The 14,726-nt window shown below is 22.2% G+C and overlaps 1 protein-coding gene across 5 annotated transcripts; it reads left to right on the plus strand.

Moving 5' to 3' along the window:
• LOC128954484 (solute carrier family 26 member 6-like) lies at window positions 1–13,781 on the plus strand. 5 transcript variants are annotated; one of them, XM_054300069.1, is made up of 9 exons: window positions 1–62; window positions 9,002–9,584; window positions 9,657–9,767; window positions 9,847–10,802; window positions 10,886–10,981; window positions 11,090–11,196; window positions 12,316–12,495; window positions 12,921–13,363; window positions 13,505–13,781. In XM_054300069.1, exons 2-9 carry the CDS (start codon window positions 9,011–9,013, stop codon window positions 13,687–13,689), a joined length of 2,652 nt encoding a protein of 883 aa, XP_054156044.1. In that variant the 5' UTR covers window positions 1–62; window positions 9,002–9,010; the 3' UTR covers window positions 13,690–13,781. The 5 variants fall into 5 exon arrangements, with proteins under 5 accessions (XP_054156044.1, XP_054156045.1, XP_054156046.1 ...); XM_054300070.1 differs by having other exon boundaries at window positions 13,573–13,658; XM_054300071.1 differs by having other exon boundaries at window positions 13,576–13,658.
• Window positions 13,782–14,726: the final 945 nt, after the last annotated feature.

Here is a 14,726-nt window from a genome sequence, read left to right on the forward strand (position 1 = left end):
GACAAAATTGATTTTTTCAAAAGTGCCACGAATTTCAAGGCCATAACGTTTTCAACAATTTTGTAAGTATTTAATTAAATTATTATTATTATTATTATTACTTTATATAATATATATAATACTAAAATAAATTGTGGTATTGTTTTATAAAATATATATATATTATATATATATATAGTATATATTTGTTAAAATATATGTTAACATAATAATAATAATAATAATAATAATAATAATAATAATAATAATAATAATAATAATAATGGTTTAACATATAATAAGTACATTAAATCAATTGAAAAATTTATATATAATTATATTATACGATATTATCATGTTTATCATAAAATAAAAATTAATATTTCATATAAAATATAATATTATAGTTATTGTCGATAATGTTATTATTGTTGTTATTGTAAATTTGATTTTATTWTWTATATACCGTATATACTGTACAATACATTTTATTACATTTTATTTAATATTTAATAATCATTATGTTTTATACAGTGTATACTAATGTATATACGGTAATTGAAAATAACATAATAGATAGATAGACATAAAATAATAATTATTACAACAAAAATTTTTGACAAAAAATAAAATTGTCAATTTTTAGTTTCATTTTATTTTTAATTATTTTATTTTATAAAAAACATTGCATAATAAATAATATGTACTTATATATATATATATATTTAATAGACAGACAGTTTGGTGCTGTTATTGTAATCACTAATGTTATACAACATATATTTTATATACCGGTATATTATATATATACCAGTAGTATATATATACTGTATATAATATAAATTATATATATATATAAATGTTTGGGTACTGTATATTGATTTATATATTATTTATATAAAAATTTCCTGTTTATAATGTAAATTATATATATATAGTACTTAAAAAACAATCATTAAATATTAATATTATTATTATATTAATTTTTAAACATGTACTTAACCATCAATATATATATATATATATATATATATATATATATATATATATATATATATATATAATATTGATATACTAATATATATATATATATATTATTAGTAGGCATTAAACAGATTTTTTAAAATTATTATTAATATAATATTTAAAAAAATAAATAAAAGTTGCACTTAGATGCTATAATAAAAATTTGCAATTTAAAATTATTATTATTATTATTATGTAATAATGTTAATTATAAATGTTTTTTTTAAAATGGTGATTTATTTTTTTAGGTAAAACATTTGTGCATATTTATAAATTTAATTAATATTAATTAATAAAAAAAATAATAGTATATTTATACAATATATAATTGTTATCAATAAACATTATATAGTATCTAAAAATAGTAGTAGTAGTAGTAGTGTTAATAATTTTAAAAAATATATTTTTTATTTATTTTTAAAAATTTATGATAATGATAATTATTTATAATTAAATTATTTTTCAATGTTAATACACACACATAAAAACATTTGTTGTTGTTGCTAGTCAATTAAATTAATAATAATAATAATAATTAATTATTTTATGCTAAATATATTTTATTATTATTATTATTTTTGTAGTTTTATTTATTTATTTTATTTTTTTTATAAATAAAAACAAAATGTCGTTATCCTATTATAATTAATTATTAAAAATAATAATAATTTGTCATGCTCAAATATAAATAAACTAGATCTATAAATGATTATTATTATAATAATTATTTATTTATTTATATACAAAAAAAAATTAATTATTAAAAAAAGCTAATTATTTAGTTGACATTTTCAATATACAATATACAATATACACTATATATATATGATATATATTATAACATTATGCATAATATAAATAAATTATTAATATATATATATATATATATATATATAATCTACTGTATAATAAATTATTAAAATGAATTATTAAATACATAAATAAATAAATAATATTCATATGTATTATAGATTATAACTAGATTTAATTATCTAGATGAAATTAATCTTAAATATTCAAAATCAAGCTAGCTTATTTTTCTAGACTAAGTTAATCTTTATTTCATATGAATTACCATATAAGTATTATATATATATATATATATATATATTTAAATTATTACATCTATTATGTAATCTACAATATAAATATGTAACATTATATCAAAAATTTATATTATTATTATTATTAAATATAATTAATATAATCCTCAAATTAATTATAAATTATAATTTAAATTTAATCAGTTTAGTTACTATGTATATGTATATATATATATATTATAGATTAGTTATTATATTATTATTTTTTGTGTATTAGATATATATATATATATATATATATAGTATTAAAACTAGTAATTTAATAGTTAATATTGCGACACACAAAATAAAAATATTTAGTTTGAATTACAATTTTTTTTTTGTTTTATATATTATTAGTAACTATGGCTATAATAATAATAATAATAATAGTTTTTTTTTAATTAAAAATATAATAATTTAATGTTAAAAAATATTAAATAACTAACAAAAAATAATACTATTAATAAAATTATTTTTTTATTGTGTTTGAAGTGTTAGTAAAATTAATATCAAGTATAATATAATATCAAATTTTTTGCACAATTTTGTTTTGTTTTGATAATTATTATTAAGATATCAAATTTTTATATATAAATTATTACTACTATTTTATTTTATTATTATTATTTTTTTTGGTTATAAATTCAATACATTTATTATGATTAACATTGAATGTCATAAACAATTTGTTAAATAAATTCAATAAAATTATAATAATATGATTATGATTATGAATATTGATTATAAAGTAACTGTATATAAATAATAAGTGAAAAAAACGTATATAAAAATATATTTATTATTATTATTATTATAATTTGATTTTTCATTAAAAACAGGATGTGATGATGTAATTAAATATATTAATTGAATAATTTATATTTTTTAATATTATTAAATTATTATTATTATTTCCAATTAATTTTATGCATTTAATAAAGTAGATATATTTTAAAAATAAAAATAAAATAAAACTATTTTATTAAGTATTAGATTTTAAATTAATTAATTTATTCATTAGTTTTGTTCAAAAAATAATTTTTTTAATTAAATTATTATATWTTAAATAGTTTTCAATAATATGTTTTGTTTTATAATAAATATTTTTTTAAATATTTTTTCTATCTATAAATTCATTAAAAAAAATTTAGGAAAAATACTTGATTTTTATCATAAAATATAATATCATTTATACTGATATATCAATATTATAAATATATAAAAATTGCAATTAAATAATAATAACTAATTAACCAATCTTTCAATGCAATGATATTTATTTTTTATTTATATAATTATTAATTACTTTTCAACAAAAAAAAACAAAAAATCATTGACATTTAAATATTAAGTAATATTACTAATATAATATATTATAATTGTAATTATAATATATAAAAATTTGCTTTAATATTAATGTATTTATTAAGTTATACATAATATTACAAATTGCTTAAACACAATATTGTACTTAATTTATTATAATAAATAAATAAATAATACAAATTATAATAAAATAATTTAATAAATACATTAATAAAATAAAATACAATTTTATTTTTAAAAATCAATAATATTGTATATAACTATATATACAGTATATATATATATATTCATTGAGATTATTATTATTATTAGTATTAGTATTAAATAAGTAGACAAAACTAAATAACATAAAATAAAAGTTAATAACATAAATACAGACAGAAAAACATTATGATTTTGTCAACAAAATTATTAATGGATTTTGTTTTTATCAAAATATATATATAAAAAATAAAAACAAAAATTGAGATGAAGTTTATTAATAACTATTGATTACTACATAATATATATATATATATATAATATACTGTATATGTTATGAGTTAATAATGTATTTAAGTATTAAGTTTTTTTTTAAATAGTTTACTCCAAACCATTAATATCAAACATAACACACATTATATATATATATATATATATATATATATATATATATATATATATATATATATATAATAAAAACTCCTATTTATTTGTCATATGTATAGTAACATTGTATACATTATATACTGTATTGTATTGTATTGTATATACCAAATGTAATCAACTATAAAACAACATTTATTTTTATTTATTTATTTTTGTTGGATAACATTAATTGTACGATTATAATGATTATTTATCTAAACTTAAATAATAAATTAATTATGTTTTGAGGAAAAAAACAAATATTTAGGTAAAATAGATATAAATATAATATATATATATATATATATATATAAGTGTTAAAACATTAAATTTATTTTTATGTCTATGTTTATATATATATATATATATATATATATATATATAATCATATTTATCTATATCTATCTATAAATTGATCTATCATTTAGGGTTTTTTTGAATGATTAATATATTTTTATACATTAACAAACAAACAAACACACACACACACACACACACACACACACACAYATACATATATATATATATATATATACACACACACATATACATATATATACACACACACATACATACACACACACAAACATATATACATATATATATACACACACATACACACATATACATACATACACACATATACACACACATACATACATACTATATACTAGTATATAATTCTAGTTAAAACCGGTTAAAGCTTTACAGAAAAAATAGACATTAATGTGTGGATTACTAAATAAATTGATAATATATTTTGCAATATGTATAGTATGTACTGTATGTATGTATTTATATATATATATGTGTGTGTGTGTCAGTGTGTACAACAAGTTGATATAATACATGATATTATAATTATAGACAGATATTATTGACAGATATTACATTTTTTTTAAAAAAAAGATACATTTACTGAAATGCTTATTAATAAAATACATATTATCCAATGTATAATATACAGTATACAGTGTGTAAATTATACAGTATATATATATATATATATATATATATATATATATATATATATATATATATATATATATATATAAAAATATATAATAGTAGTGTCAATGTAATGTAATGTTTTAAATAATGTATAATAATGGTAATGTGTGTGTATGTGTGTGTGTGTTTATGTGTATTTATATGTATGTATGTGTGTGTTTATGTGTGTGTGTATGTGTGTATATGTATGTGTGTATATGTATGTGTGTATATGTATGTATATGTATGTGTATATATGTATGTGTGTATATGTATGTTTGTGTGTATGTGTTAGTTATGATTTTTAGGTGGGTGCAATTATTACAATCTAATATATGATATAACTGTCTTATTTGATATAACAGATTATATAAATGATATATATAWGTGATATATATATATTAAATATTGATCTATCATTTAGTATGTATTACTGTAATTAATAATTAAATGTTTAAACCATATGATGATATCCATATAGACAGTATGGTATGGTATGTGTGTATATGTATGTGTGTATATGTATGTGTATATATGTATGTGTGTATATGTATGTTTGTGTGTATGTGTTAGTTATGATTTTTAGGTGGGTGCAATTATTACAATCTAATATATATATATATATATATATATATATATATATATATATATATATATTAAATATTGATCTATCATTTAATATGTATTAATTAATAATTAAATGTTTAAACCATGTGATGATATCCATATAGACAGTATGGTATGRTATGTGTGTATATGTATGTATGTRTATAGTGTGTGTGTGTGTGGGGGGGGGGTGTGTGKGATGTATTTWTATTAATAAATTATCTATATATCATAAAAAAGCTAACTGATTATCGCATTAATTAAAGTAATATAATTTAATTAATATAATTAATACATTATATGATGAGATGAGAGAGTAATTACTTATAATAAATAGTATAATTAAATATTATATTATATAAGAAAAAATATTTTAAAAATTTAATTAAATATAATATATATTTTTTGAATGAAAGTGTTATAATTAAAATTGGTTTCTATTTTTATATGAAAACATAATATTTGATATATTATACACAGAAAAAAACTTTAGATTTTATTATTATTATTAAATATATGTATTGTTATATAGTTTATGAAACAAAACATAAAATACAATGTATTATTAATTTATTTTTTATWTATATATATAGCATATATTATTAAAGTAGTCAAAAAAAAACTTTTTGAAAGTAAAATCTTGAATTTATTTTTTTTATATATAAATATTAAATTAATTTATTGTCTAGACTTGATTGTACTTTATTTTCTGAAAATATTATTTATTATATTAATATTTATTTTGAAACAATAGTTTTATTTCAAACAAACGAAAAAAATTTATTAATTAATAAACAATTGGTTAAAATTAGATATTCAATTAAAAAAAACTATTTAAGATGATATTTAATTGTTGTTAACCTATATATATATATATCAATTGAATATAATTAGGGTTTAAATTTTTATTAATAGTATATTAATAGACTTATATATTATATATTTAATTATTAAGTTGAAAATGAAATTGAAATCTTGACAATAAATATCTAAAATATTCTCTAATCATAGATATCTATATTTTTAGGACAATATGGGATTATTATTATTATTATTATTATTATTAACCTACCAGTGCTACTACCTATTTTAAATGGTTAATCATTGCTAATAAAATATAGTAATATTAGTTTATATCATACAATATATATTAATTGTGAACTGGGATTGACATTTATAAACTAAATATTATAAAGTTGTTATTAATTTCAATATCACAATAAATTCAATTTAATATTACAAATGTTAAATACTAAATTTCAATAATGTAGGAAAATTTTATTATTATTATTTATAAGTTTATTATAACATATAAAACTTGATTTTAGACCAATAATACTATATRTATATATAGATTAATAATAACTTATTATATACTAATAAGTATGAAAGTTTGCTATAGTTTTTTTTTTGGGGGAAAATAATATTAAAATGTAAAATCCCATTAGATTTGAATAATATATATATATATTTGTGTATATAATTACAATATTTGTTTGTCATTTATATTATTATTATTAGTAGTAATAGTATTTATTTATAGAAATTGCAAATAAAATAATTTTGTTTAGTTGTTGAGTACAATACTTACTATTTATAAATACTATTCAATTGACATTAATTTTATCAATAATATATAATACCTATTTGATAGTGTAAATAGTGTATTAATTTAATAACCATTAATTGTAAATTATTATAATAATATTTTAACAAATTTAATAATAATAATAATAATAATATGAGTTTTGGCAAACATAATACCAATAGTAAACAAAAACAATTTAAATTATATAAATTAGTGATTATTGTGTCAAAATTTGATGATACATAAAAAAAATTGAAATTTTTAATTGAAAATTAATATTTTTTTTAATTTATATGTGAATAGTGTTGCAAAAAATTACAAAATAATTGAAGTGATTATCAAATAAAATATATAAAAAATAACTACAAAAATCATTAATAAAATAAATTTTTTGAATGCAATGTAAGGTAAGAAATTTGATTAGTATTTTATATATAATTTTTTTCAACAAAAAAAATTGTTTATAAAATTTAAATAAAATGTTTTTTTAGTCTAATTTAAATTTAATATATTAATAATAGATTTATTTATTTAGTTAAAGATATATTTACTATAATATATTGTATTAAAAAAAATAATATCATTTAATATAATGACCACTCCTTTAATATGACCTCAATTTAGTATTGAAAAAAAATTAATAGATATTTTTCTAATAATAATAATAAGATATTTAAGTAAACAATATTTATTTTTTTGCATAAATAGATGATGAATAGATTGATATTATTATATATATATATATATAATAATAATAATATTTTACTTTTATTTGCAATTAATTTGTTGGCAAATATTTACAGAAAGGAAATGCGATAAATAATTAAATAAAATCAAAAAAAAACATTTTATTTAAGGAAAAAACAATTAGTTATAGAAGAAATCTATAAAATAAAAAATAAATACAACAAAAAAAAAGTTTATCTGATTGTAATTTGCATTTAATAATGATTTTTAATAATAATAATAATACATAAATAATATATATATATATATATATATATATATATATATATTGGTTACATATTACAGTACTTTATGTATTATTGGAAAAAATAGTTAATAATTTTTATCCATTAATCAAATCAGAAAAAATTTTTTAACTCAAAATATATAATTATATCAATAAGTAATTATTATTTTTTTAATTTTTTTTAATTYTTAATAATTCAAGATTTTTCAAAAATAAACTAATATTTATGAAAAACATATTTTTCTAGAAAAGTAGTAATTGTTTTTGTTTATTATTATTGGTATCTATATATGAATTTAATATATCATATATATATATTTCAATAGCAGACAAAACAAAATTAAATTTAATTTAATTTCAATACAAAGCTATTATTAGCAACAAAAACAAAAATATTGAAAAACTTTATTACCTATATATATACAAACTTATTATTATTAGATACTATACATAATTATTAATAATAACAACAATAATAACAATAGAAAAAAACAAAACAAAATTTTAAGAAAAATAATTTCATACATTTGTTGCAATCACTATAATCATAATCATAGCGATTATTATTAGTATTAAATTTATTATTATTATTATTATTATTATTAGTATTACATTCAAACTAAAAACTAGTGTTTAGTGTATACATACACTATGTTTGTAAAGTACAGTATATATGATAATATGTGAATGAAAAATAATTTTTATATTTTTTAAAAATTAAAAGTTAAAATTAATACTAAATTTTATATATATATTCAATCTTATGGTAAATAATTATCGACTTTCCTCCGATACATACAGTCATAGACAATGTCGTCGGCGGCAAACATTGACCACAAATTGGACGAAAAGTGTCTGTCATCGGCACAGCTGTCATCGCGTACTTCATCGCTTGATTCTTCGTATAACATAGACATAGAGATTGGCCGCCGAAACGGCGGCGTCGGCGGCCACGGCATTGGTGGCAGCGATCACCAGTTGACGGACATTGTCGGCGACGGTGGCGGCGGCGGCGGTTTGGACACCGATGTCGACGACTATCACGATCCGCACTATCAGGACTCGATTCAGCCGAGTCTTAACTTTTCCCGATTGGCCTACAATCTGACACAATTTAACGAGACGTACGATGTTATACGCGGCGGCCGCAAACGTGGTCGCTCGGATGCCGCGGGCAGCGGTGGCGGTGGCCGCGGTGGTGGCGGCCCTACCCGTAGTCGGATGATGGCTGCCGTACGTCCCCAGTGTACGCCCCATCATCTGAAACGTACGATGCGATCGCTGTTACCGATTACCGATTGGCTATACAATTATAATTGGAAATCGGATCTAGTGGCCGATATTGTTACCGGCGTAACGATTGCCATATTTCAAGTACCGCAGAGTAAGTGTGTTTTTTTTGAGGACAGTTAGATTGATTGATTGATTGATTGATTGTTGTTGTTATGATGGTTAGGTATGGGCTACAGTTTGCTGGCACAGGTCAGTCCCATCTACGGACTGTATTCATCATTTTTTCCGGCACTCATCTACTCGTTTATGGGCTCATCGCGTCACGCGTCAATAGGTATGTCCTCTACCACTACCTCCCCAGTCCACATACATAAGCACCTGTATATATAAAATACCTCCTATTTTTTTATTAGGAACGTTTGCTATCGTATCGCTGATGACCGGATCCATTATCAACGAAATGAACGCCTCAAACGATAATCCATTGGTGATGACGGCGGCGGCGGCGGCCATCAATGAGACTATCATCGGCAGCACCGCCACCACCACCGCCGCTAGTATTGGTGGTCAACGGCTATACTCGAACATCGAGATGGCATCGATGATAGCCCTACTGATCGGCGCCTATCAGCTCCTGTTCGGCATATTTCGTATGGGTTTCATATCGGTCTATATGTCCGAACAGCTGATCAGTTCATTCATAACCGCTTCATCCTTCTACGTCCTGACCTCACAAATCGGCTACATGTCTGGCCTACATTTGACCAGCCATAGCGGTACCCTATCGCTATTCAAAACGTATGCCGATTTTTTCGGTCACATCCATCAGGCCAACACCATAGCCCTGAGCGTATCGTTCATATGTATAGCTATACTATTGTTTTTCAAACTATATTTCATTGATAAACTAAAACAATGGACCAAAATGAACATACCGTTTCCCATTGAACTAACCATTGTTGTCGGTTCAACCCTACTGAGCTCACTGTGTCAGCTAAACATCGATACTGTCGGACCCATTGATACAGGACTACCGTCACCCCTACAGCCCCGTTGGTCGCTAATACCTAAACTATGGCTCCGGTGTATACCCTTGGCTATTGTTGCCTACGCTATAACCTATTCAACTGGTAAAACATTTGCCACTAAACATAACTACGAAATTAGCTCCAATCAGGAACTCCTAGCGATCGGTACGACCAATGTTTTCTCATCGTTTTTCTCATGTCTGCCCACTGCTGCCTCACTGTCCCGAAGTGCCGTCCAGGAAACCGTAGGCGGCAAAACACAAATGGCCAGCATTGTCAACAGTGTCGGCATACTGTTTGTATTGTTATATTTTGGCCAATATCTTGAAAAACTACCCAATGTTAGTATTGTCAGTGTTGTTGTTGATGACTATGGGGATCAAGTATTTTGGTGATAATTGTCTGTATTTTTTTGTAATTGTAGTGTGTTTTGGCGTCAATCATATGCGTAGCCCTTAAGACACTGTTTGCCCAGATATTTGATGTCTGGCGCTATTGTCGGGTCAACAAACTCGATGGTGTAAGTAGTAGTAGTAGTAGTAGTATATCTTATGTTTGAGCACCTGTATGTGCTCTACCAAATAGTTTGGTTAATATTAATATAATTTTTTTTTTTGGTGTACTACAGTCCATATGGATCGTAACGTTTGTAGCTGTGATAGTACTGAATGTGGACATTGGTCTATATGTAGGTCTGGCCTATTCGCTGGTGACCCTAATCTATAAGTCTCAAAGGTATTGGTGACTAATTTAATAGAAACCCATTACACACATACACATACACATACACATACACATACACATACACATACACATACACATACACATACACATACACATACACATACACATACACATACACATACACATACATATATACACACACATATATACACACATACACATACACATACATATATACACACACATATATACACACATATATACACACATATATACACACATACATACATATACACACACATATACACACACACATACACACACATATACACACACATATACACACACATATACACACACATATACACACACATATACACACACATATACACACACATATACACACACATATACACACACATATACACACTCACATATACACACTCACATATACACACTCACATATACACACACATACACACACACACATATATACACACACATACACACACACATACACACACACATTAGTGTTGGCAAAAAAGAGAAATTTATAAAATAATAGAGAAATTTCTAGAAAGTTTCTAAAAGAAATTTCTATTTATGGGATCCCCATGGTTAATTTTGTTTTGTCGATATTTGTTATCTTTAACATTATTTATAAGTAATATTTAAATATTAGTATTAGTATTTTAATTATTAATTAAAGTAAAAAAATTATTTATTTAATTATATTAAACTATGATATAATAAAATGGTGAATAAAATTTTACAAAACTGATTATTATTAAATAATTATAATTATTTATATAGGTATCCCATTTGTACTGTATAATAGTAGTATCTACATTATATAGTATAATATTATATATAGTAGTGTCTCATTAATATATGTTTTACAATATCTATAGATATGGGGATCCCATAGTATAACAAAAAAGTTAAATTTCTATAGAAATTTATTCATGAGAAACTTTCTAGAAACTTTCTCAGGGAAATTTATTAGAAACTTTCTATTTGCCCATCTCTAACACACATACACACACACATATACACACACACATATACACACACACATATACACACACACATATACACACTATAATAAGTATTTTCAAATGAATCCACAAAAAAATAATTAACAACAAATTTTTTTAATTAAAAAAATAGGCCAAAGACCTACTTATTGGGATCAATTGATAAGTCCGATGTTTACGTACCGCTCAAAAAGTATGGATCGGCTCACGAGTTGACCGGCATTAAGATCTACCAGTTTTGCGGACCCCTGCACTTTGCCAATGTTGAGTACTTTAAACGGGGACTACAGTACAGGACAAAGATATACGTCAAGTATGTGTACCCATAGTAGTTGTAGGTGGTAGTAGTAGTAATAGTAATAGTAGTAGTAGTTGTAGTAGTTGTAGTAGTTGTAGTAGTAGTAGTAGTAGTAGTAGTAGTAGTAGTAGTAGTAGTAGTAGTAGTAGTTGTTGTTGTTGTTGTTATAGTAGTAGCAGTAGTAGTTGTTGTAGTTATAGTAGTAGTAGTAGTAGTAATTATAGTAGTAGTAGTAGTAGTAGTTGTTGTTGTTGTTGTTGTTGTTGTTGTTGTTGTAGTTATAGTAGTAGTAGTAGTAGTAGTTGTAATAAAGTAGTGATTATAGCTATTGTAACAAAACTACTAATACTAATGAATTTTTCAATAATTAATTATTATTATTATTTTTGTTGATTATATTTTAATAATTATATTAATATTTGTTTGTCGGGTGGGGACAGTCATGTTATCGAACGGCGCCGTAAACTACAAAAGGCACACAACCGACGGCTGAAGGACGAGGAACAGGAGGCGGCAGAAACTGAGACTACATCGAAATCGGCGGCAATGATTTGCGGCGGAAAATTTCAACGTATGCGTACATTTTCAAGGGACACACCTACTACACAACTGTCCCTCGATATAGTGGCCACTGCTGACGATCTACCAACTCATCTTATCATTGATTGTTCAATGTTTTCCTATATCGATACGACTGGTGTTACCACATTGAAAACAACTGTCCAGGAATACGAATCGATTGGTGTGAAAACATTTCTGGCTAACTGTGCCGCACATGTAGTGAAAATGTTGGAAAAGGATGGCTTCTACGATGAAGTTAAACCATATCATGTCTATATAACAATACACGATGCCGTACATCATGCCCTGGAGGAACAAAAAGGTACATTTGATCCGTTAGTGGTGATGACACCCAACAACACCATAACCACCAACAACAACAACAACACCATTACTACCGGTGCCGCTGCCGTCACCGTAATTGCCGACAAGTTTAATGTAGTAACCTTTGCTCACACGGTAGGTGTTGGTGGTGGTGGTGGTCAGCAATTGTCGGGTACGGGTGATAGTGATGATCGTATGATAAAACAGCAGATGCCGACCGATGATGATAATGATGATGATGAGGAAGTGGCGGTAATGATACCCATTAACAACTACCAGTCCCTGGATATAGGATTTCCATTGAATAATAATAATCCAAATTAATTGTGCGATTATTACTCTGTATTATTGATTGTTACGATATTTTACGTATATTTTTTTGTGCACAAAAAATCTAATAATAATAATAATAATAATAATAATTTTTTCCCCTAATTTTTATTGTATATATTTTCACGTATATAATATACAGTATATATATTGAATATATATAATAATTTACTTATATTTTTTAAATGTTAACTTTCAATATGATAACTATAAACTGATTAAAAACACATTTATATTAAATTTATATAATAATAATAATATAAAACTATGAATGATATCTATTATTATTATTATTATTATATAAGTTTATATACAAAATATATACACAATATTTTTTTTTGTATTAATATATACAATATATATATACAGTTATCAATCACACAATTTTTTCTAACTATTAATATGAATATATTGTTATAATATTTCTATATATATATTAAAAAATATTATATAATTATTGTTAATATTTTTGTTTGTTTGAATTATTATGAATCTCTCTCTCTCTCTCTCTCTCTCTCTCTCTCTTTTAATTTATTTATAAAATATTTAAATAACATTTATTTTTTATTAGTCTTATTTAAAAAAATATTATTATTAATTGATTGATTGAAATATATATTAATAATATACTTGTGTTTAATGTTTTTCTACAATATTATACTTATATTATAATTATTATTATTATAAAATAATTACAATAAATTTAATTACAAAGCATTTGATAATACAATTTAATATTTTCACAAATAATTTATTAATAATATTTTTATTTTAAAAAAAACAAAAATAATAATAATTTTCTAAAAGTAAACAATGTTTGTTTAATTGTATACACTTTTACAATATATTTAATTCATAATAATTTTTAAAGTGTTTTTTTCTTAATAATTTTATTTATAAATATTATTCAATTACTTAATCGTGTTTTGTATAATTAATAATAATTTTATTGTCTATTATGAGCATAATTTTTATTAATATTATTATTATGTATATTAACTTATTTATCAAAATAAATATATATAAAAAAA

This window comes from Oppia nitens, unplaced genomic scaffold, assembly GCF_028296485.1.
Source record: "Oppia nitens isolate AA-2021 unplaced genomic scaffold, nextdenovo-longstitch-racon4-pilon3 scaffold27_pilon_pilon_pilon, whole genome shotgun sequence".
In the NCBI taxonomy this organism is placed as follows: Eukaryota; Metazoa; Arthropoda; class Arachnida; order Sarcoptiformes; family Oppiidae; genus Oppia; species Oppia nitens.